The sequence below is a fragment of the Coregonus lavaretus genome, assembly GCF_964263955.1.
Source record: "Coregonus lavaretus genome assembly, chromosome: 4".
NCBI classification, from domain to species: domain Eukaryota; kingdom Metazoa; phylum Chordata; class Actinopteri; order Salmoniformes; family Salmonidae; genus Coregonus; species Coregonus lavaretus.
Window position 1 is genome coordinate 68,177,602 of NC_139991.1, and position 23,128 is coordinate 68,200,729.

Below are 23,128 nucleotides of genomic sequence, written 5' to 3' on the forward strand. Positions count from 1 at the left end.
ACCGGAAAGGGAGGTTGTTTTGTTGGCAGGGGCCAACACGAAAAACAGAAGAGAACATAAATGATACAAAAAATATAAATTTATTCAATCAACCAATAAACTACCCGTGTGCAAAGCTGAGGTATGATAGTGTCCGATAAACCGTGCAAATGAGCAGTGTTGACAAATCTTTTATATAGCTATCTAGATCACCAAACATTTATTCGCCAGCAGGCTAGCTACAGTAACTACGTGCTAGCTAACTATCTAACGTTAGCTGAGCTAGCTAGCAAGCAATGGATTTGATGTAGCTACAGTAGTTAGTTAGCAAAATAGCTATTTGTCATGGTTGCAGGTTACACTATACATTTATAATAAATACAGTTTCCCCTGTAAATATACATTACTACTTTACACTTTTGATCTAGCTATCGTTAGTTAACCACCCATAGCGCACTGTACGCGCATCTGTAATTCGTAATAACTCCGCTAGCTACCTAACATATCTTGCTAGCTAATTTGCTATCTGAACAACAACAGTTCGTTAGCGGCTAGCCACTAGCTAGTTGACAATCATTTGTACTTTATCAATTTGTCGAGGTGTTTAACGTTAGTAGCTAGTTAGCTAACTAATGCAATTAAATCAAATAACTAACTAATGCTTCAGAAGCCGCTAAGCTAGCTACCTAAATATTTAAGCTTGGTTCCGCAAACATTCTTTGCTTATTGATTGACATCAAATTCATGTCATGGAGGTGAAGCCTGTCATTACATGTTGCCATTTTGATTTATAGTGCTAAATCCAGTTAGTTTGGCCACGTAGCTGACAAACTGCTATGAATTATATATTATACTATTGACATTTCCCTAAACATTAAGTATAATTGTAGATATGTGTATCAAAGCAATGTCAAATAGCCTAATGACTAATGATAACTTTATTTGTCTCCAGCAGCTTCTTGTAGGCCTAACCCCTAAATTAGGGAGGTCGAACACTCTGCCTCTTCTGCGACCACCTCGTGTATCCCGATGCCTACCCTTTGAGAGCTTCCCAGCACCCACCTCCCGAGGCCACCTGATTTGCCCTGTTGTCAAACATAGAGGGGAAGGGAGAAGCAGCATCCGACATGGCAGCTAAAGCAGGGGACAACCCAGACAGCCTCATGGCTCTGTCCACGGCCTTCTGCCTAAGGAACCTGAGGAGGACCATGTGCTACCTGGGAGAAGGGAACAAGCTCTGCCTGCGCTCAGATGTCTTCCTGCCCAGCGAGATCTGTGACAAGCTGGTCAACACGTACGTATAATTGGGATTTGAGACAGGTCCTAATCCTAACGGTCAATTAAGCATGTGGCTTGTAAATAAGTAAGCAGGGTAGGTTAAACACTATTTTTCGCAGAATGGTTTGCTTGTTGGTTTGCCTCATGTTTTACAATATGTTGCTATGGTTTTATGAGGTGTAAACGATGATTTTCGTGATCAATCACTTTATTAGCAGCGGCTTGTGAGCATTGATTTGGATCTGGCAAAAAATCACATTGAAATGAAAATGCCAACTATAGTTTATGATCTGACAAATGATCAATTTGACCTTATGTCTTGAATAATGATTACTCTGCTGTTTTATGTATCCATCTTCACAGATACATGGAGCTGGTACATTCGGACAGTAACTTTGAGCCGCAGGACGGCTTCTTCCAGCTGTTCTCGGACCCGCGCAGCACCAGGCTCACCAGGGTGCAGCTGAGGGAGGACCTTGTGCGGGACATGGACCTGGAGGCCATTGGGAAACAGGTGGGACGTAGTGGAGATGGACTAGTCTGATCCCAGATCTCTTTGTGCTGTATAGCCCCTAGAATTAGGAATTGGAATACTACAATGGACATGAACCTTCTGGAACTTTGAGGGTTTATGACATAGCCCCACTAGGAATTTAATACAATCTCTATGGAAAAGCCCCTATGGACCATATGAGTTGGCTAGACAGTGCAAACAGATCAGAGACCAAGCTATAGGTAGACTGAGTGGCCTAAAATGCCATACAGGAAAAACACAGGCAGAAAAGGCAGTTGAGGCACTCATGGGATTTCGAGTGATGGTGAATTTATTAATGTTTTCACCACCACAAGTCTCACGAGTTCCCCTGCTGCCTTCTTGCTTGCCTTTTTCCTGCAAGAAAAAGTGTTTCCTTCTGGAGGGCGTAAAGGCCAAACAACTTGGAGGGCGTTGGAATGGTTTCTCCAAGCATCTTAGGCCTAAGCTAACCTCTATAGGAATAAGCCATGATGATACCTCCTCTCTATTCAGGTCAATACCGCCTTTCAAATCAGGACCAAAACAACACCCAGATGCACTGACACAAAAAAGTAATTAAAGGAAAACTCCACCCAAAAACTATCTTTTGGTATTTGTTTCATTAGTCCATTGTTGACAAAGTCCCAAAATGTTTTACTTGTCAACAATCAAGTTTTCAAGGTATGTAACTTTCAAAATACAGAACTCATCCCCGTATGATCCCGCAGCATCAGATGATGCAAAAATGCATCATACGGGGATGATTTCTGTATGTTTGTTCCTCATACTAAAAAGTACATACAGTGAGCAAAATACTAATGCTAGTAATTCAACTCTCGTTGAATAATGAGAATTAATTTGCTCAAATGTACTATTTCATAACAAAATGTGGTGCAGAACAACTCACTGTATAATAATTGTCAGACACAGATCGAAAGCACAACTGTCCAGTGTTGACACATTTATACTGAACAAAAATATAAATGCAACAATTCAGTTCAAGTTCATATAAGGAAATCAGTCAATTGAAATAAATTCATTAGGCCCTAATTTATGGATTTCACATGACTGGGCAGGGGCGCAGCAATCAGAATATGTTTTCCCCCACAAAAGGTCTTTATTACAGACAGAAGTACTCCTCAGTTTCATCAGCTGTCCGGGTGGCTGGTCTCAGACGATTCCGTAGGTGAAGAAGCCGGATGTGGAGGTCATGGGTTGGCGTGGTTACACGTGGTCTGCGGTTGTGAGGCCGGTTGGGCAAACTGCCAAATTCTCTAAAACGACATTGGAGGCAGCTTATGGTAGAGAAATGAACATTCAATTATCTGGCAACAGCTCTGGTGGACATTCCAGCAGTCAGCATGCCACTTGCACTCTCCCTAAAAACTTGAGACATCTGTTGTGTTGTGTGTGACACAACTGCACATTTTAGAGTGGCCTTTTATTGTCCCCAGCACAAGGTGCACCTGTGTAATGATCATGCTGTTTAATCAGCTTCTTGATATTGCACACCTGTCAGGTGGATGGATTATCTTGGCAAAGGAGAAATGCTCACTAACAGGGATGTAAACAAATTTGTGCACAACATTTGAGAGAAATAAGGTTTTTGTGCGTATGGAAAATTTCTGGAATCTTGTACTTCAGCTCATGAAACATGGGACCAACACTTTACATGTTGCGTTCAATATACATAGTAATAAAGCTTGATGTGAAGGCCTATCCATCCTCTGTAATGGCCAGGGAGACCTTGGTAAAGGACACCAACACCTGTCACTGTGTTTAGGATATCTGCTGCCATTGTGTCATCACACCCTCCCAACTGGGGGGCAGGGACCAAGTGGTGTCCTGTTTTCACTAATCACTCTGTAGGCTAATTCCTTGACATGCAGGCACCACCATGGACTTTATTGGGAAGTTCAGCTACAGGTGTGTCGTGACGTGACCTTTATTAATCTGATGACTGTTATTTATCTAATTAACTAACTATGTTTAATTGTTACCCGATTTTTAAATAATCATGTAACAATTAACTCTTTCGGATTTGGGGCACCACGGGAGCGGTTGTTTAAAGAGTTACCATCTCCCGAATTAAACTCTAGAAGGTATATACCTATTATATATACAGTTGAAGTCAGAAGTTTACATACACTTAGGTTGGAGTCATTAAAACTTGCTTTTCAACCACTCCACAAATGTCTTGTTAACGAACTATAGTTTTGGCAAGTCGGTTAGGACATCTACTTTGTGCACGACGCAAGTAATTTTTCCAACAATTGTTTACAGACAGATTATTTCACTTATAATTCACTCTATCACAATTCCAATGGGTCAGAAGTTTACATACACTAAGTTGACTGTGCCTTTAAACAGCTTGGAAAATTCCAGAAATGATGTCATGGTTTTAGAAGCTTCTGATAGGCTAATTGACATAATTTCAGTCAATTGGAGGTATACCTGTGGATGTATTTCAAGGCCTACCTTCAATCTCAGTGCCTCTTTGCTTGACATCATGGGAAAATCTAAAGAAATCAGCCAAGACCTCAGAAAAGAAATTGTAGACCTCCACAAGTCTGGTTCATCCTTGGGAGCAATTTCCAAACGCCTGAAGGTACCACATTCATCTGTACAAACAATAGTACGCAAGTATAAACACCATGGAACCACGCAGCCGTCATACCGCTCAGGAAGGAGACGCGTTCTGTCTCCTAGAGATGAACGTACTTTGGTGCGAAAAGTGCAAATCAATCCCAGAACAACAGCAAAGGACCTTATGAAGATGCTGGAGGAAACAGGTACAAAAGTATCTATATCCACAGTAAAACAAGTCTTATATCGACATAACCTGAAAGGCCGCTCAGCAAGGAAGAAGCCACTGCTCCAAAACTGCCATAAAAAAGCCAGACTACGGTTTGCAACTGCACATGGGGACAAAGATCGAACTGTTTGGCCATAATGACCATTGTTATGTTTGGAAGAAAAAGGGGGTCGCTTGCAAGCCGAAGAACACCATCCCAAACATGAAGTACGGGGGTGGCAGCATCATGCTGTGGGGGTGCTTTGCTGCAGGTGGGACTGGTGCGCTTCACAAAATAGATGGCATCATGAGGAAGGAAAATGATGTGGATATATTGAAGCAACATCTCAAGACATCAGTCAGGATGTTAAAGCTTGGTCGCAAATGGGTCTTCCAAATGGACAATGACCCCAAGCATACTTCCAAAGTTGCGGCAAAATGGCTTAAGGACAACAAAGTCAAGGTATTGGAGTGGCCATCACAAAGCCCTGACCTCAATCCTATAGAAAATGTGTGGGCAGAACTGAAAAAGCGTGTGCGAGCAAGGAGGCCTACAATCCTGACTCAGTTACACCAGCTCTGTCAGGAGGAATGGGCCAAAATTCACCCAACTTATTGTGGGAAGCTTGTGGAAGTCTACCCGACACGTTTGACCCAAGTTAAACAATTTAAAGGCAATGCTACCAAATACTAATTATGATATGATATGAGTGTATGTAAACTTCCGCCTTCAACTGTATATAACAGTCAACTTATTAATCATAACCTCATATCATATCATCATTCTGAACGTTGTATCCTCCTTGCATCTGCAAAAACCCCAGCCTTAATTATGATTCAGCCTACACAAATTGGTTTAATTATTTATTTACTAGCTAACTAAATAATAACACAGGATAAACATACATACACTGTACAGGTTATTGACTAGAAACTTAATAAGATTGAAACAGGTCCCTAGCGGACTGACACAATATGACGGCTTGTTACAGAAGAGATGGAGAGAGGGCAGAGAGGGACAGAGACATACTACTTTGGTACATTTAGAAACTACTCTCACAGTAACCATATACTTTGCACACGAACTGCCGCCCACTTGGAGTAAGAAATCATGAATGTGTTTACGTGGGAATGCCTTGGTTCTTCGTTTATTTCTGTCGGAACCAAGCCTTCTTGGAAAGGGGGTTGGGTGGGCCTTTCCGCGGCCTGCTTGTAAGGCTCTGATTGTCCACAAGAGGTCACAATGTCCATCTTAGTTGTCCATGGCTGCAATGACTTGAACAGAACTACAGAATCGATTCTTCTTCCCGTCGCTCTTGAAGTTGAGTATTTGAAGATGGGCTCGATGGTCCCGAATGGGGTGATGAGAGTAGCGTAGTATACAATGATTTGAAGAGAGTAGTAGAATGGTCCTACTTAAATTCACTTTTCTAGATACTGTACTTAGAACAGCTAATCAGCCGTACCAGTGGTTGTCCGGGAGGTGACTTATCGTCTCTACCTAGTGTTGAAATTCAGGGTTCGAACCACTTTAGACGTGAGCTGCAGCTCGAGTCTTTCTGGTTCCATATGTTCCAACCATTTTTAACGTGTAGCGGCTGCTTCACGTCTTTCTGGTCTAAAAGTTAATTTCTCTGCCAAGCCTTTATGCACTCTGGTCTAAAGGGCTGTTCCGTCATGCTGACACACACTCTGACCTCACTCGGGGCGTGGCAATTTACTGTGCAAAGTATTATGAAAAACAATTATCTCATTAGAAAACTAAAATCACATTACTATCTTAACAAAAATACTGACATTTTTCATATTATATGCTCAACGAATCAGATGAAAACCTCATACATGTAGTGGGCATACTTTCCAAGTTACAGTATTTCCTCCATAAGGTTTTTATGACTTCACAAAATAACAACCCATATGACATTCATTTCTATAGATAGTCTCTGACAATTCCCCACGTTCTTATGTTAGAAATAATTTTCCAGTATTCACTTTTTGGACGTTAGAGTTTAGGCGGGAAAAGTCTCTGTAGACAAAGGAACATTCCTTTCGCCAATACCGGAGAGGGAGATCGCTGAATGTTCTAATCCTTGATTTACAACAGGGTGTGAATTGTCAAAACCCCCACACCAGTTCCCTCCTCCCCTCTGCAGGTGAAAAAGGGGTCTGGTGGGAGTTTATTCATTGCAAACCTGATCTGACCATTTGCACCACAACAGGACAGCCATGACAGGTAGCTTAGTGGTTAAGAGCGTAGTGCCAGTAACCGAAAGGTCGCTGGTTCTAATCCCCGAGCCGACTAGGTGAAAAATCTGTCTGTGCCCTTGAGCAAGGCACTTAACCCTAATTGCTCCTGTTAGTCGCTCTGACTAAAATGTAAAAATGTTAACATATACAGTGGGGAGAACAAGTATTTGATACACTGCCGATTTTGCAGGTTTTCCTACTTACAAAGCATGTAGAGGTCTGTAATTTTTATCATAGGTACACTTCAACTGTGAGAGACGGAATCTAAAACAAAAATCCAGAAAATCACATTGTATGATTTTTAAGTAATTAATTTGCATTTTATTGCATGACATAAGTATTTGATACATCAGAAAAGCAGAACTTAATATTTGGTACAGAAACCTTTGTTTGCAATTACAGAGATCATACTTTTCCTGTAGGTCTTGACCAGGTTTGCACACACTGCAGCAGGGATTTTGGCCCACTCCTCTATACAGACCTTCTCCAGATCCTTCAGGTTTCGGGGCTGTCGCTGGGCAATACGGACTTTCAGCTCCCTCCAAAGATTTTCTATTGGGTTCAGGTCTGGAGACTGGCTAGGCCACTCCAGGACCTTGAGATGCTTCTTACGGAGCCACTCCTTAGTTGCCTTGGCTGTGTGTTTCGGGTCATGTCATGCTGGAAGACCCAGCCACGACCCATCTTCAATGCTCTTACTGAGGGAAGGAGGTTGTTGGCCAAGATCTCGCAATACATGGCCCCATCTATCCTCCCCTCAATACGGTGCAGTCGTCCTGTCCCCTTTGTAGAAAAGCATCCCCAAAGAGTGATGTTTCCACCTCCATGCTTCACGGTTGGGATGGTGTTCTTGGGGTGGTACTCATCCTTCTTCTTCCTCCAAACACGGCGAGTGGAGTTTAGACCAAAAAGCTCTATTTTTGTCTCATCAGACCACATGACCTTCTCCCATTCCTCCTCTGGATCATCCAGATGGTCATTGGCAAACTTCAGACGGGCCTGGACATGCGCTGGCTTGAGCAGGGGGACCTTGCGTGCGCTGCAGGATTTTAATCCATGACGGCGTAGTGTGTTTCTAATGGTTTTCTTTGAGACTGTGGTCCCAGCTGTCTTCATGTCATTGACCAGGTCCTGCCGTGTTGTTCTGGGCTGATCCCTCAACTTCCTCATGATCATTGATGCCCCACGAGGTGAGATCTTGCATGGAGCCCCAGACCGAGGGTGATTGACCGTCATCTTGAACTTCTTCCATTTTCTAATAATTGCGCCAACAGTTGTTGCCTTCTCACCAAGCTGCTTGCCTATTGTCCTGTAGCCCATCCCAGCCTTGTGCAGGTCTACAATTTTATCCCTGATGTCCTTACACAACTCACTGATCTTGGCCATTGTGGAGAGGTTGGAGTCTGTTTGATTGAGTGTGTGGACAGGTGTCTTTTATACAGGTAACGAGTTCAAACAGGTGCAGTTAATACAGGTAATGAGTGGAGAACAGGAGGGCTTCTTAAAGAAAAACTAACAGGTCTGTGAGAGCCGGAATTCTTACTGGTTGGTAGGTGATCAAATACTTACGTCATGCAATAAAATGCAAATTAATTACTTAAAAAACATACAATGTGATTTTCTGGATTTTTGTTTTAGATTCCGTCTCTCACAGTTGAAGTGTACCTATGATAAAAATTACAGACCTCTACATGCTTTTTAAGTAGGAAAACCTGCAAAATCGGCAGTGTATCAAATACTTGTTCTCCCCACTGTACTAATGGAGTAGTGTGTTTCCACTGCAGAAGTTGATAGTAACACAACTATGAGAAGATGGGCAGGGGGTAGATCTTGGGCACAAACCGCCTCATGTTCGTTCGTGTCACTTCACCTGCTACTGTATGGCCAGAATTAATAATTGATACCACAGGTGTCTGCATCACATAACGGAGCTCAAATGAGTCATACATTGCCTTCAGGAAGTATTCAGACCCGTTGACTTTTCCACATTTTGCTACGTTACAGCCTTATTCTAAAATTGAGTCAATAGTTTTTCCCCCTCATCAATCTACACAAAATACCCCATAATGACAAAGCAAAAACAGGTTTTTTATAAATTTTTGCTAATTTATCAACAAAAAAAACGGAAATATCACATTTACATAAGTATTAAGACCCTTTACTCAGTACTTTGTTGAAGCACCTTTGGCAGCGATTACAGCCTTGAGTCTTCTTGGGTATGACGCTACAAGCTTGGCACACCTGTATTTGGGGAGTTTCTCCCATTCTTCTCTGCAGATCCTGTCAAGCTCTGTCAGGTTGGATGGGGAGCGTTGCTGCACAGCTATTTTCAGGTCTCTCAAGAGATGTTAGATCGGGTTCAAGTCCGGAGCGCTGGCTGGGCCACTCAAGGACATTGAGACTTGTCCCGAAGTCATTCCTGCGTTGTCTTGGCTGTTTGCTTAGGGTCATTGTCCTGTTGGAAGGTGAACCTTCGCCCCAGTCTGAGGTCCCTTCTCCCTCGATTGCTCAGTTTGCCTGGGCGGCCAGCTCTAGGAAGAGTCTTGGTGGTTCCAAACTTCTTCCATTTAAGAATGATGGAGGCCACTGTGTTCTTGGGGACCTTCAATGCTGCAGGCATTTTTTGGTACCCTTCCCCAAATCTGTGCCTCGACACAATCCTGTCTCGGAGCTCTACGGACAATTCCTTTGAACTCATGGCTTGGTTTTTGCTCTGACGTGCACTGTCAACTGTGGGACCTTATATAGACAGGTGTGTGCCTTTCCAAATCATGTCCAATCAATTGAACTTACCACAGGTGGACTCCAATCAAGTTGTAGAAACATCTCAAGGATGATCAATGGGAACAGGATGCACCTGAGCTCAATTTTGAGTCATAGCAAAGGGTCTGAATACTTATATATTTTTTATACATTTGCAAAAAATGTCTAAACCTGTTTTCAATGTGTCATTATGTGGTATTGTGTGTAGATTGCTGAGAAAAAAATAGATTTCATTCAATTTAGAATAAGGCTGTAACATAAACTATAAAAAATAAATAGTTCATTTTCAAACTGCCCCCATTATTCTGTATACGCATTTTAGCATTTCCTTCAAACTGCCCCCATTCTTCTGTATAGGCATATTAGCCTTTCCTTCAAACTGCCCCCATTCTTCTGTATAGGCATATTAGCATTTCCTTCAAACTGCCCCCATTCTTCTGTATAGGCATATTAGCCTTTCCTTCAAACTGCCCCCATTCTTCTGTATAGGCATATTAGCATTTCCGCCAATCATCATCAAAATAATAATAATAATAATAATTATTATTATTATTATGATGATGAAACCAATCCGGGCCTTTCAGATCTTGGAGGGGGTTATAGCGCCTAGTGGTAGAGGTTAGGGCAGGGGTGGGCAAACCTTTTGGCTCAAGGGCCACATTAAGTTTTTGAAACCAAGTGAAGGGCCACATACTATATGCGTGACAAAACATGTGAAGCCTTTATTCATTTTCACATTGACACGCAACTACTAGTGTACTGTAGGTGTACATATGCTTGCAGAACAATTCTACCCTTGTACCATCTCTACCCTTGTTCTTTGTGCATTTTTCACAATTGATGTAATTTATAACATCACAGACAATCAAACACACACAGATCCTGCATCTCTACCCTTGTAAAGTACAATCAAACTTAGTCACAATATGCTAACTTTAAAATAGATATATATTATATGACTGGAGACATGCAAAATGTAAAAGCATAATCCTTGCCTACCCCAGTCACGGTTATTCAAGTCTTAATGTGAACAATGGGGCTGGTCACCTCTCTTGGCAAGGGCATCGAAGTCTGGTGTCATCTTTGATGTAGAGATTCTCAGAACAGCTGACAAGTGGTCATTTGTTAAATTTGACCTGTGACGGAATTTGTTTTAATTCATGACAGAACGTTTGTTCACACACATATGTGGACCCGAATAAAACAAGCATCCTTTGGGCGTGCTTTTTAAAGTTTGGAAACTTTGTTTCATTCAGTGAGCCATAGAACTGGTCTATTGTTGCTGTTTTGTACTTCTCCTTCAAAGCACTGTCACATTGGATGTCGATGAACTCCAATTGTGTGTCTGGTGGTGCTTTCTCACTGTCAAGCTCCAGCTCAGTCTCAATTTTGGTGAAGTCTGAGATGTGGCGGGAAAACTCTGCATGCAGGTTGATGAAAAGTGCTACTGTATGTCTCAGTGCGGCACTGCGATGTGGGTGTGTTCAGTGCAGCCAGTGTCAGAAAATGAGCGAGAGACCGGCTGCTCATTTGTCTGGAGAACAACACAAGTTTGGCCTTGAATGCTTTCACGTTGGAATACAATTCATGCACAGTTTCACATTTAGATGGTTCAGATGTCCCAAAATGTCCACACTGAAACCAAAGTCGCCCAGCCAGTCTGTGTCTTTCAACTCTGAGAAGTCGTCAGCTTTACCGACCGTATCAAGGAACATTCCTATCTCCCCTGTCAGTTCCCACACTGCGAAATACTTTTCCCAGGCTTAGCCAGCGCACATTTGAATGGTACAACAAGTCCTGGTGCTCTGCCTCTGTGTCATTGAGCAGCTGAATGAACAGACGATGGTCAAGCCCCCTTGCCCGTATAAAGTTGACAAGTTTTACAACCACTTTGACAACTTTTTCCAGCTTTAACACACTTTTACACAGGGCTTCCTGATTAATAATACAGTGAATAAATATCAATTCCTCTGAGTTAGGGCTTTCTTCTTTTACTTTCTTGTAATCTTTTTAGTAGGCCAATGTTTTTACCGGTTAGATTTGGTGATCCAGTGTCAGTTTGCTCCACGGTAGATTCCTTTTTTCCAAGCAGGCAGACACCCTGTCATAGAAGTCAGAGTCCCTGGTTGTTCCCATCATTCAGAGTCCACTTTTCTCATTTTAGCAGCACTCATTTTTCACGTCAAAAGTCATCAAGCAATGAAGTGGCTATGATGACTGAGTGCATTCTGAATCTGACTGTAGGCCCAAATACAGAGCGCGCTGCCAGGCTACAGCGCCATCTATTGGAGGTTGTTTGTGTATCATGGAATGAGTAATTTTAGGCCAAAGATTGTAACTCAAATATAATAGTATTTAATACATTTCAAAAATGTCTCGCGGGCCGGATTGAAGTGCCCGGCGGGCCATACTTTGCCCCAACTTGGGTTAGGGCCATGTGTTCAAGCCATATATATGCTATTCACTTACAACCTTTTTAGAAGGCACACACACACACTGCCTAGACTAAATGCTGTGTGTGTCTCACTCGCACGCACATATACTCACAGGTACTTATAAAAGGTCAATTGGCCCTTCACCAGTATTGAAGCTGTTCAGTGTGTCTGTCTCTCTCTGTGTGGATGGGTTCCATCTAGTCATGCACACAGGCCCTGGGGGGAGGAGATGGAGAGCTCTTTTACATTCCTTCTTTAATGGCGGTGAACATTGCTCTCCCATAAACTGGCTTTCACTTTCCGCATGTGTCTAGAACACTTTTCTGTGAAATGACTGGAGACTTTTCAACAATTGAAGGCACAAACCATACAAATGTATTTTTCTGAATACACACAAGTCCGACGGTATAATGTAGTTATACAGCCATTTTGAGTCAGTTGATATGTTGCTACATAGATATGTTATAAGCCTTATTTAATGGCATTATAAAGGCATGTAAATGCTTACAATAAGTGGCATATACTGTTATTATATACTCGCAGGCTTTAGGCAAAGTGTTACCAAACGGATCAATGTTGCCTTTCTACATGACCAATTCGGGGGAAACAAATCAAGAGTTTATTTGTCACATGCACAGGATACAGCAGGTGTAAACAGTGCAGTGAAATGCTGACTAGCAAGCTCTTCCTCAGCGATGTGCAGTATTCAGTATCAAAGGTAAATAAATAGAAAATCCAGAATAGGATCACTTAAAAAGAGCATGGAATCAATACTAGGTCAGGTAACATTTTTAGAAACACACATGAATATCCGCTATATACAAGGTCAGTACCACATAGGCTAAACAATGAAACTGTGACATTCAACATGTTTGATTTGAACTGACGATGCCCCCAGGACTTGATAGAGCTCCACCTCACCTACTGCAACAGCCTATCAGCGCGCAGCCTAAAGACTCTGGCCAGCTTCCGCCAGACCCTGGTCTCCCTCAGCCTGTTCGGCTGCAGCCACATCTTCTACCGCAAGGGTGGCGCCCCGCTGGCGTGCAACGAGGACGACGAGGAAGAGGCGGAGCGGCCGGCCTCCAGACAGGCGCTGGACACAGACTTCAGCTTCCAGGGCTTCAACCGGCTGCGGCTGCTCAACCTGGGGGGTCTGCCTGAAGAGGTGGACCCCGAGGCCCTGCTCAAGCCCCTGCCGGCCCTCAACTCTCTGGACCTGTCCGGGGTGCAGCTGCCCAGGGCTGCCTTCCTGGCCCAGTGGAAGGAGAGGCTGGCCTCGCTGGTGCTTTACAACGTGGACCTGTCAGAGGAGCTGGTCAACACAGTGGTGGAGCTGGGACACCTCAGGTGAGCTGGGAGGGGCAGGGTTTAGTCTTGGTACAGTAACTGGGTAAAATAAACTGGTTTCTCTTTTGGGCCCCTTGGTTCTGGAATAACCATCAGAATTTGCTTGATTTAGAAAGTTGAGAAGTTGAGAGTTCAAGATATGCTGCCCGATACTGTGTGTAATTGTTTTCAGTCTAGTAGACCATGGCTAGGTGATAATTACAGATGTACGGTTTTGAGCAATAATTGATAATCAAGAACTGTTAATCTGTTAATAACTCAGTTAATAACTCTCAACTTCTCAACTTGAATTCTCTAAATTAAGTAAACATCACTCTTTGTGCAGTAGGTTTGTACCATGTTCTGTACCCTTCTCTCTTTGTGTTCCCCAGGCATCTGGATATCTCCCGAGAGCGCACCTCCAAGTTCAAAATGACCCGTAAGATCCTGACGGCCATCGTGCAGGGCCTGGTCAACCTGGTGTCATTGGACATCTCAGGCCACATCATGCTGGACAACTGCACAGTCCCACACCTCGAGGAGGCCATGGGACGTCCAAGGTGAGCCACTTGTGTGACATAATTCGTGAAGCGTCTATTTAGTCCTTATGAAGACTTGATGTATGCTATACGTTCTGACTTTTGTTGCTAAAACTATGTCATGTACAGTGGGGAGAACAAGTATTTGATACACTGCCGATTTTGCAGGTTTTCCTACTTACGAAGCATGTAGAGGTCTGTAATTTTTATCATAGGTACACTTCAACTGTGAGAGACGGAATCTAAAAAATCAAAAATCCAGAAAATCACATTGTATGATTTTTAAGTAATTAATTTGCATTTTATTGCATGACATAAGTATTTGATACATCAGCAAAGCAGATCTTAATATTTGGTACAGAAACCTTTGTTTGCAATTACAGAGATTATACGTTTCCTGTAGGTCTTGACCAGGTTTGCACACACTGCAGCAGGGATTTTGGCCCACTCATACAGACCTTCTCCAGATCCTTCAGGTTTCGGGGCTGTCGCTGGGCAATACGGACTTTCAGCTCCCTCCAAAGATTTTCTATTGGGTTCAGGTCTGGAGACTGGCTAGGCCACTCCAGGACCTTGAGATGCTTCTTACGGAGCCACTCCTTAGTTGCCCTGGCTGTGTGTTTCGGGTCGTTGTCATGCTGGAAGAACCAGCCATGACCCATCTTCAATGCTCTTACTGAGGGAAGGAGGTTGTTGGCCAAGATCTCGCGATACATGGCCCCATCCATCCTCCCCTCAATACGGTGCAGTCGTCCTGTCCCCTTTGCAGAAAAGCATCCCCAAAGAATGATGTTTCCACCTCCATGCTTCACGGTTGGGATGGTGTTCTTGAGGTTGTACTCATCCTTCTTCTTCCTCCAAACACGGCGAGTGGAGTTTAGACCAAAAAGCTCTATTTTTGTCTCATCAGACCACATGACCTTCTCCCATTCCTCCTCTGGATCATCCAGATGATCATTGGCAAACTTCAGACGGGCCTGGACATGCGCTGGCTTGAGCAGGGGGACCTTGCGTGCGCTGCAGGATTTTAATCCATGACGGCGTAGTGTGTTACTAATGGTTTTCTTTGAGACTGTGGTCCCAGCTCTCTTCAGGTCATTGACCAGGTCCTGCCGTGTAGTTCTGGGCTGATCCCTCACCTTCCTCATGATCATTGATGCCCCACAAGGTGAGATCTTGCATGGAGCCCCAGACCGAGGGTGATTGACCGTCATCTTGAACTTCTTCCATTTTCTAATAATTGCGCCAACAGTTGTTGCCTTCTCACCAAGCTGCTTGCCTATTGTCCTGTAGCCCATCCCAGCCTTGTGCAGGTCTACAATTTTATCCCTGATGTCCTTACACAGCTCTCTGGTCTTGGCCATTGTGGAGATGTTGGAGTCTGTTTGATTGAGTGTGTGGACAGGTGTCTTTTATACAGGTAACGAGTTCAAACAGGTGCAGTTAATACAGGTAATGAGTGGAGAACAGGAGGGCTTCTTAAAGAAAAACTAACAGGTCTGTGAGAGATGGAATTCTTACTGGTTGGTAGGTGATCAAATACTTATGTCATGCAATAAAATGCAAATTAATTACTTTAAAATCATACAATGTGATTTTCTGGATTTTTGATTTTTTTGATTCCGTCTCTCACAGTTGAAGTGTACCTATGATAAAAATTACAGACCTCTACATGCTTTGTAAGTAGGAAAACCTGCAAAATCAGCAGTGTATCAAATACTTGTTCTCCCCACTGTAAATAGTAGGACTGGTTGACGTAATCTCTCTTTCTAAAAAATATGTGTATATTTCCCATGTTATGTAACTATGACATCTCTCTTTTTAATTTAAATTTTATTTTTAGCATTGAGCCCTGCAAGAGCAGCATCTACCCTTTCCAGGAGCTGAAGAGGCCTCTGCAGTTTCTGGGGCTCTACAACACCACCCTTTGTAATGTGACGCACATCCCTGCGTACAAGGTAAAGTTAGAGCAGGGGTTTCCAACTCCCATCCTGGAGAGCTACTGGCGGTGCTGGCTTTTGCTCCAGCCCATCACTAACATAAAATTAATCAGAATAGTCAACTAATCAAGGTCTTGGGCTTGTGTTATTGTGTTATTATAGGGCTAGAACAAACGTTAGAGCAAGGTTCGACCAAAAACCTGCAAACCCAGTAGCTTTCATGTCTCTTGTGCCACCCCGTGTCTGTGCGTATATGCATCACTTCTATTGTGTCCCTGTTCAGGTCACAGGCTCCAAGAATGAAGACCAGGTCCTGAATGCCATCGAGGCCTACACAGAGTTCCGCCCGGAGTTGGCCCACCGAGCAATCAACCAGCTGTTTGACATCGCCAGGATACAGCACTGCAGCCAGCTACTGCGGGCACTTCAGGTTAGGGACCTTTTTGGTTTAAATGAAAGTGTCTGAAAATGAAACCTCCTTCAATGGTTTAGAAAGGGTGCTTGACCACAAAGTGGAAAGTCTCTTTCATTTTGATACTGTAGGATCCCATTTCTGACACCAATAAAGTTGAAAAACTGCTAGCTGTACTTTCATTTATTTGACCGAGTTATAGTTACCTCTCAAGGTTCATTATCAATTTATCCCGTCTGTCTTGTCGTGATCCCCCCCAGCTGGTGATTGCTGCGCTGAAGTGCCATAAGTACGAAAAGAGCGTCCAGGTGACAGGCAGCGCGGCCCTCTTCTACCTGACCAACACTGAGTACCGCAGTGACCAGAGCATGAGGCTACGCCGGCAGGTCATCCAGGTGGTGCTCAACGGCATGGAGCAGTACCAAGAGGTCACGGTAAGGTCAAGTCTCTCCCATCAGTGAAACTGCAAAGTTAATTCCCTTCACAAATTTAAAAGGACTGGATTGGTATGTATTAGGGCTGAAGGAGTTTAATCTTAGGGGTGTGCCGAGTACTCGGGCAAAAGGAGTATTGTAAAAAGTATATGGGTACGATTATGATCGGAGCAGCACGCATCTTTCTCATGAAATGTGCTCTAAATAATTCAACTGGCTAGTTCTGCTGTCCGTAAAGAAATGGCTGGCTGTAGCTTGATTCTGCTGCTACCATTGGATAGAGTGAAGCTGTATCGCCGTTCACTCGCTTCATAATTTCACCGGTCACTTCTCCTTGCATGTATTGGTCCGAACATTTAGATAAATGCTGCTAGTCTGCTACTAAATCAATTGGTGAGGACCTTTGCTAGCAAGCTATCAATGTGTATAATGTCTTACAACTAGAGTGACTGTAGGAAAATAACATGGTGCGCGTTCTTGATGACAGAAAACTTGTCTTCCCGCTGCAAGTTTTGAGAACACACAGACACACACACACGTCGGCAGCTCCTGATCAGCAGCTTTCTTGATCTATAAAAGTGCAGGGGGACTATAAGCTATATTTGTAACCTCTATTTTGGCATTTAAAACACTTTTTTCAGATCACAAGTGTCATCTGATCTATCAACTGTCAATTTACGAATACGATTACGAGTATGGCAAGATCGGCACACCCCTAGTTTAAACCGTATTCCTCACTCCCATTCCCCCTTTCCACCCTTCCATCCCCCTCGTCTCCCTCCCCCTTCCTCCCCCCAGGTCCAGAGGAACTGCTGCCTGACGCTGTGTAACTTCAGCATCCCCGAGGAGCTGGAGTTCCAATACGGCCGGGTCAACCTGCTGCTGCTGAAGATCCTGGAGCCGGCCCGGCAGGACGAGTCCATCCAACGCATTGCCGTGCACCTCTGCAACGCCCTGGTCTGCCAAGTGGACAACCACCACAAGGAGGCTGTGGGCAAGATGGGCTTCGTCAAGGTAGGAGAGACTGCTATTTTGTTTGATATAGATCAACAATCAAACACTTACACACTTGTACATTGCACACAAGATGGGCTTTGTCAAGGTAGGAGAGACTCACATTGATAGCCGTAACCTTATGCACAAATTGGTACACTTGTCTCTTACACACATTCCAGGGTTTCCCTTAGGAAAATGTGGTGCTGGACATTTGACCGGCAGCATTTTAATTTACTGGACATTTGAGAGATTTACCGGACCCATATGCATTGGAATGCGTAACCTGATCAGGCCGTCCACCCATAGTGTTCAGAATGATAGAAATCACATTTAGATTATGGTAATTCATATTAACAGAACATGCAAGTCGAGGGTGCAACGATGTGCGGTCCTTCTTACTGAATTCTGATGTGCACTTTGAAGATGTTAGAATAACTGTCCACATTTACTTTTCCTCAGCCAACAAGATGAGTAACGAACCGCAAAATCACCAGCCTATGTCAATCTACTATCCCCCATAGTAGAAAAGTTGACCTATTCTATTGGTCAGCTTATCGAGAAAGAAATAGCCTATTCCAAACAGACTCTGGGACAGTTGTGGGACGATCCCAAATTCATCCAACCAGTAGGCCTAGGCTCCATAAAAAAACGTTAAAAAGCAATGAGTCTGATGCAACAGATCAGAACGTTTAGCTTCAAATGTTGAAGTGCAGCAATGCACATAAGAGAGTAGGCTGCACACAAATGTTCATTCCATAATGCAATTAGTGGGAAAACTCTGTTGTCAAAAGCGCATGGCACATGCAAGCGGTTTCATGTGACAGAGACAAAAATGTAGAAAGAGAGGATATCTAATATGCAACAACTAGCATGGGTTGCTGATATAACTAGGATTGGGCCTTTGGCTACTGGACAATGAAAGAAAGTTTATATAAAATAATTGCCTCCACGGATATGGTCTGATTTTGGCTAGGCTACTTTGAAGCAAGGTAAGACATGCCTCATAATATGTATTAAAATGTTCAGGTTTCAAACAATGAAGTATATGTTTTCAAAATGCATACTGCCTCCAGCTCATTGTAAAGTGGTGTGTGAGGCGCTGATGAAGCCTGCCTTCCGTTGACTATGTTTAGTGTTGGAGATGCAGCAGCTCTCAGCTGTCTGACAGATTTTCCACTCAAAGGCTCTGTATCTGTATGCGTGTGATAAATAAGATACATAATGAATATACTGCACACATGCACCAATTTAATTCCACTACATGGACTGGTGTTTCCATCAGTGAAGAGGCTAAAAAGCAGCCTTCACAATGGGATTTATTCTTCTTCTCCCGGACAATTAGCCAGCGGCAATTTTATTTATCGGCTTTTCAATTTTTTATCTGCCAAAAGATGGCTATTACCGGCTAATGGAAACCCTGACGCATTCGTACATTCTCTCACTCTCTCACACACACACAGTACACACACACACACACACACACACACACACAGGTCATTGATATGTTGTGTGAAGTCATCTCGTGTTATTTCTTTTTTTCTTCAGACAATGTTGAATCTGATACAGAAAAAGCTACAGGACAGGACGGTGAGTCTCGTTTTGATTCTTTCTTGTGAATCAAAAATCGTGCAGATTTTTTTAACATCCCTACCATTCCACAAGTGCAGACTCCTTCCTACATCTCGTCTGAAATGACCTCAAAGAACCTGCAAACTGGATTGAGCCACATCACAATCAGATTGTCATGAGTCTTAGCTCATTCCAGACCTAATAGTATTTTGACATGCAACCCTTAAGAAAACATTGCATGTGTTAAGCCAATTCAAGTGTACTGTCTAGAACGGCATTGCCTGGCTAACTGATGAGTCTACCTAGAGGTCACTTTGGATAAAAATGAATGCCACCTTCATTTTGTTTATCTTTCTACAGTGTGACCAGGTGATGGAGTTCTCCTGGAGCGCGCTGTGGAACATCACTGACGAGACGCCAGACAACTGTCAGATGTTCCTCAACTGTAGGGGCATGAGCCTCTTCCTGGACTGCCTGAAGGTTAGCTAGGGCATCTCACCTTTTCATAACCACCAAGTGATTTGTTAAAATATACAATCAATGTACTCCATCTGAAATGAAATAAATAAAATTCCTTCTCCCATCATGCAGTGCTTGCTTGTGTCTCAACCTTTTTTGTCCTTCACTGCCTCTCAGGAGTTTCCAGACAAGCAGGAGCTCCACCGTAACATGCTGGGGCTGCTGGGTAATGTGGCAGAAGTGAGGGCTTTGCGGCCACAACTCCTCACCCCACAGTTCATCTCTGTCTTCAGGTAAGAGAATGTCCTTTGTCTATATTGAATGGTTAAACTGATCCTGCTGCTATCTTGGACCAGGGACCGTGTGTATCAAGCGTCTCAGAGTAGAAGGGCTGATTTAGGATTAGTTTTGCCTTTTGGATCACAGTGAATAAGATTGCATGGACGGGGGGGGGGGGGGACCTGATCCTAGATCAGTACTCCTACTCTGAGACACTTGATACATATGGTCCCAGATCTGTCTTGCAATATAGATTTTATCTCATTGAGACTAACTTGGATAAATAAAACTGGATTCTGACTGTTCTCTGGTGACAGTGACCTGCTGGACAGCAAGGCGGATGGGATCGAGGTGTCCTATAACGCGTGTGGGGTGCTGTCCCACATCGTGTTTGATGGGCCAGAGGCATGGGGCATGGAGGAGCCACTGAGGGACACGGTCATGGACAAGATGATGGCTGCTATCCAGAGCTGGGACGTCACCTCCCGCCGGAATATCAACTACAGGTAAACAGAGAACTCAATGGAGATGAGTATCTGGAGACAGTTACAAATGTCACCTTGATCCCAACTACAATTGGATATATCCTCAGAAAATGATCAAAGTAGATTGTCTGGAAAATATTTAACTATTGCTGAACTTCTCCAACAGACCTGTAATGCAACCTTTTAGATGTGCGAGTGCATTTCACTTTTCATGTATACATTTTCAGAATTAACACTTGAATTAACGCTCACATCTTCTGAATTAATTATTGAATGAACACTCACATTTTCGGAATTAACACTCCCTCCCCTTTTCTGTTCAGATCCTTTGAGCCTATCCTGCGCCTGCTGCCCCAGAGCATTGCCCCAGTCAGTCAGCACTGGGCCACATGGGCACTCTTCAACCTGGTGTCAGTCTACCGTGAGTATCGATACAAAGACCAATCCCACTTCTGACACCAGTAAGCGAGTTGCCAGGTAAAACCGCTTATTGGTGTCAGCGGTGGCACCAGTCTTTGCCACACTGTATCAATTTGAGAGACTGCCGAGGTCAGTTATTTCATTAATGTTTATTACATTTTACATTTTAGTCATTTAGCAGACGCTCTTATCCAGAGCGACTTACAGTTAATGAGTGCATACATTTTCATACTGAAAATGTATTTATTGATGCATTATTAATATAATAATTGTGGATTCACTTTTGGAGTATTCGTTTTTCAAGAGAATACAGCCCACTGCCCACACTTTGCCACTCATCAGGGAAAGATCTCTGCTTTATAGTAAAAAATTATTCTCCCTTATTTTGTTCCTTTCCTCCCTCAGCGAGTAAGTACTGCCCTCTGCTGGTAAAGGAAGGAGGGATCGTTCTCCTGGAGAAGGTGCTGCAGCTCCAGACATCACACGAAGAGACCAAGGACATGGCGCGGTATGACCTCACCTATTAACCCACCCGACCTTTGACCTGATCATCATTTTAGAACCAATGCGATATTTATGGAGATGTTGATCATTTTGGGGTCTCTTACATTGCATTTACTTTCATTTAAAGCAATGAATTGAAATGTAGTTAATAAATTGAGGACTGCCCTAATCCCCCTCCCCTTAATTTATATATTGACTTGAATTCGAATGGAATGGAGCCCAAACTGTGTGAACTAAATGAAAATGCTGACTCCTCCCTCCCTCTGTTTCAGGAAAGTGATGGAGCAGTGTGAGAACTTCAAAGAAGACCCCATGGAAACGGCGAGGTAGACGACGATCAGCAGAGGTCGACGTCAGGGGAGCAACACCGCTAAACAAACAAAAAGGCAAAACTTCATAGGAACCCTTCACTATCTTCTCACCACGAGGGTCAATTGTGTGCATCGATTTACTGTAGAGCAGAGCAACAGTTTTTTTGCCTCTCGGCCAGGCTTTCTGGACAGAACCTTGTTATGCGACACTATTAGGAAGTTGAGATATGGTGCACGGAGTTGGTGTGTGTGTTTTTATTTGTGTTGCACATGATAAGCATCATTTGTATAATGGATTTGTGTTCTCTTATTGGTTTGTTTTGCTTTTTTTTGGGGCGTGCGTGCTTGTCCTCGTTTCAGTGTGAGCACGCCAGAGTGCGTGTGTGTGAGCGTGCTAGAGTGGGTGTAATGAGTGTGTGTCTGTATGGAAGGACGTATGTGTTTATAATAAGGATCAAAACACTGGGGAGATGTTTGTCTGTCTCTCCCGTTAGTCTCTTCTATCGGGTCTAGTGAGAGGCCCTCCATTACATAAGCTGAGTTTCCAACACAGCATCATCAGAGAACATAATGCCCATCATGCTCCTTCTTAGAATCCTCGGTCCTCTCAGCGATTTCTGACAGAGAAATTCTAAATGGATGACGCCATGAGGTGTGGAAGGTGGGTTAGTTTTGTCCCATGCAGCACTGATCTGTGGACAGTTGATATTGCGCAGTGAAGTTGCTATCTCTGTGGAGGCCTCTACATCCCATACTGATTGAGAGCTTAACCTTGGAGTGTAACCATGACGATGACCCCAGCAGAAGTCTTCCTAGATCCTGTGGCATGGGGAAGGACTTCGTTTTGTTTTTCGTTGTAGATATTTGGAGTTGTCTGTCCCATCTTTGTTTCTGTCTGTCTGTTTTTATGATATATGATTATAAACACTCCTATGATTTAATCTGTACATCTAGGCTTGGTTCCCAATTCTTTACATACAGGTAACTGCCAAAATAAAGAAAGCACTTGAGTAAATTAGGGTTCTGATGGCTCTTATGGTGTGGGGTGCATTTTCCTGACATGGTTTAGGTCCACTCAACCCCTTGGAGGGCAAGGTAAACGCCAATAACATATACACAGCCATTCTGAGTGATCACCTTCAACCTATAGTGAAGGATTTCTATCCTGATGGGAGTGGACTCTTCAGTGGTCACTGAATGGTTTGATGAGCATGAAAACGATGTAAACCATATGCCATGTCCGCCTCGGTCACCAGATCTAAACCCAATTGAACACTTATGGGAGATTCTACAGCGGTGCCTGAGACAGTGTTTTCTACCACAATCAACAAAACACCAAATGATGGAATTTCTCGTGGAAGAATGGTGTTGCATCCGTCCAATAGAGTTCTAGAGACTTGTAGGATCTATGCCAAAGCGCATTGAAGCTGTTCTGGCTGCT

General features: G+C 43.4%; 1 protein-coding gene across 1 annotated transcript; it reads left to right on the top strand.

The window, feature by feature from the left end:
• The first annotated feature begins 4 nt into the window (after nt 1-4).
• Nucleotides 5-22,699, top strand: LOC311127873 (protein zer-1 homolog). Its single transcript, XM_084159773.1, has 16 exons — nt 5-121; nt 932-1,273; nt 1,621-1,771; nt 12,909-13,360; nt 13,732-13,899; nt 15,722-15,836; nt 16,102-16,248; nt 16,491-16,664; nt 17,463-17,678; nt 19,206-19,247; nt 19,590-19,709; nt 19,866-19,981; nt 20,285-20,473; nt 20,776-20,873; nt 21,278-21,380; nt 21,649-22,699. Exons 2-16 carry the CDS (start codon nt 1,107-1,109, stop codon nt 21,704-21,706), a joined length of 2,316 nt encoding a protein of 771 aa, XP_084015899.1. The 5' UTR covers nt 5-121; nt 932-1,106; the 3' UTR covers nt 21,707-22,699.
• Nucleotides 22,700-23,128: the final 429 nt, after the last annotated feature.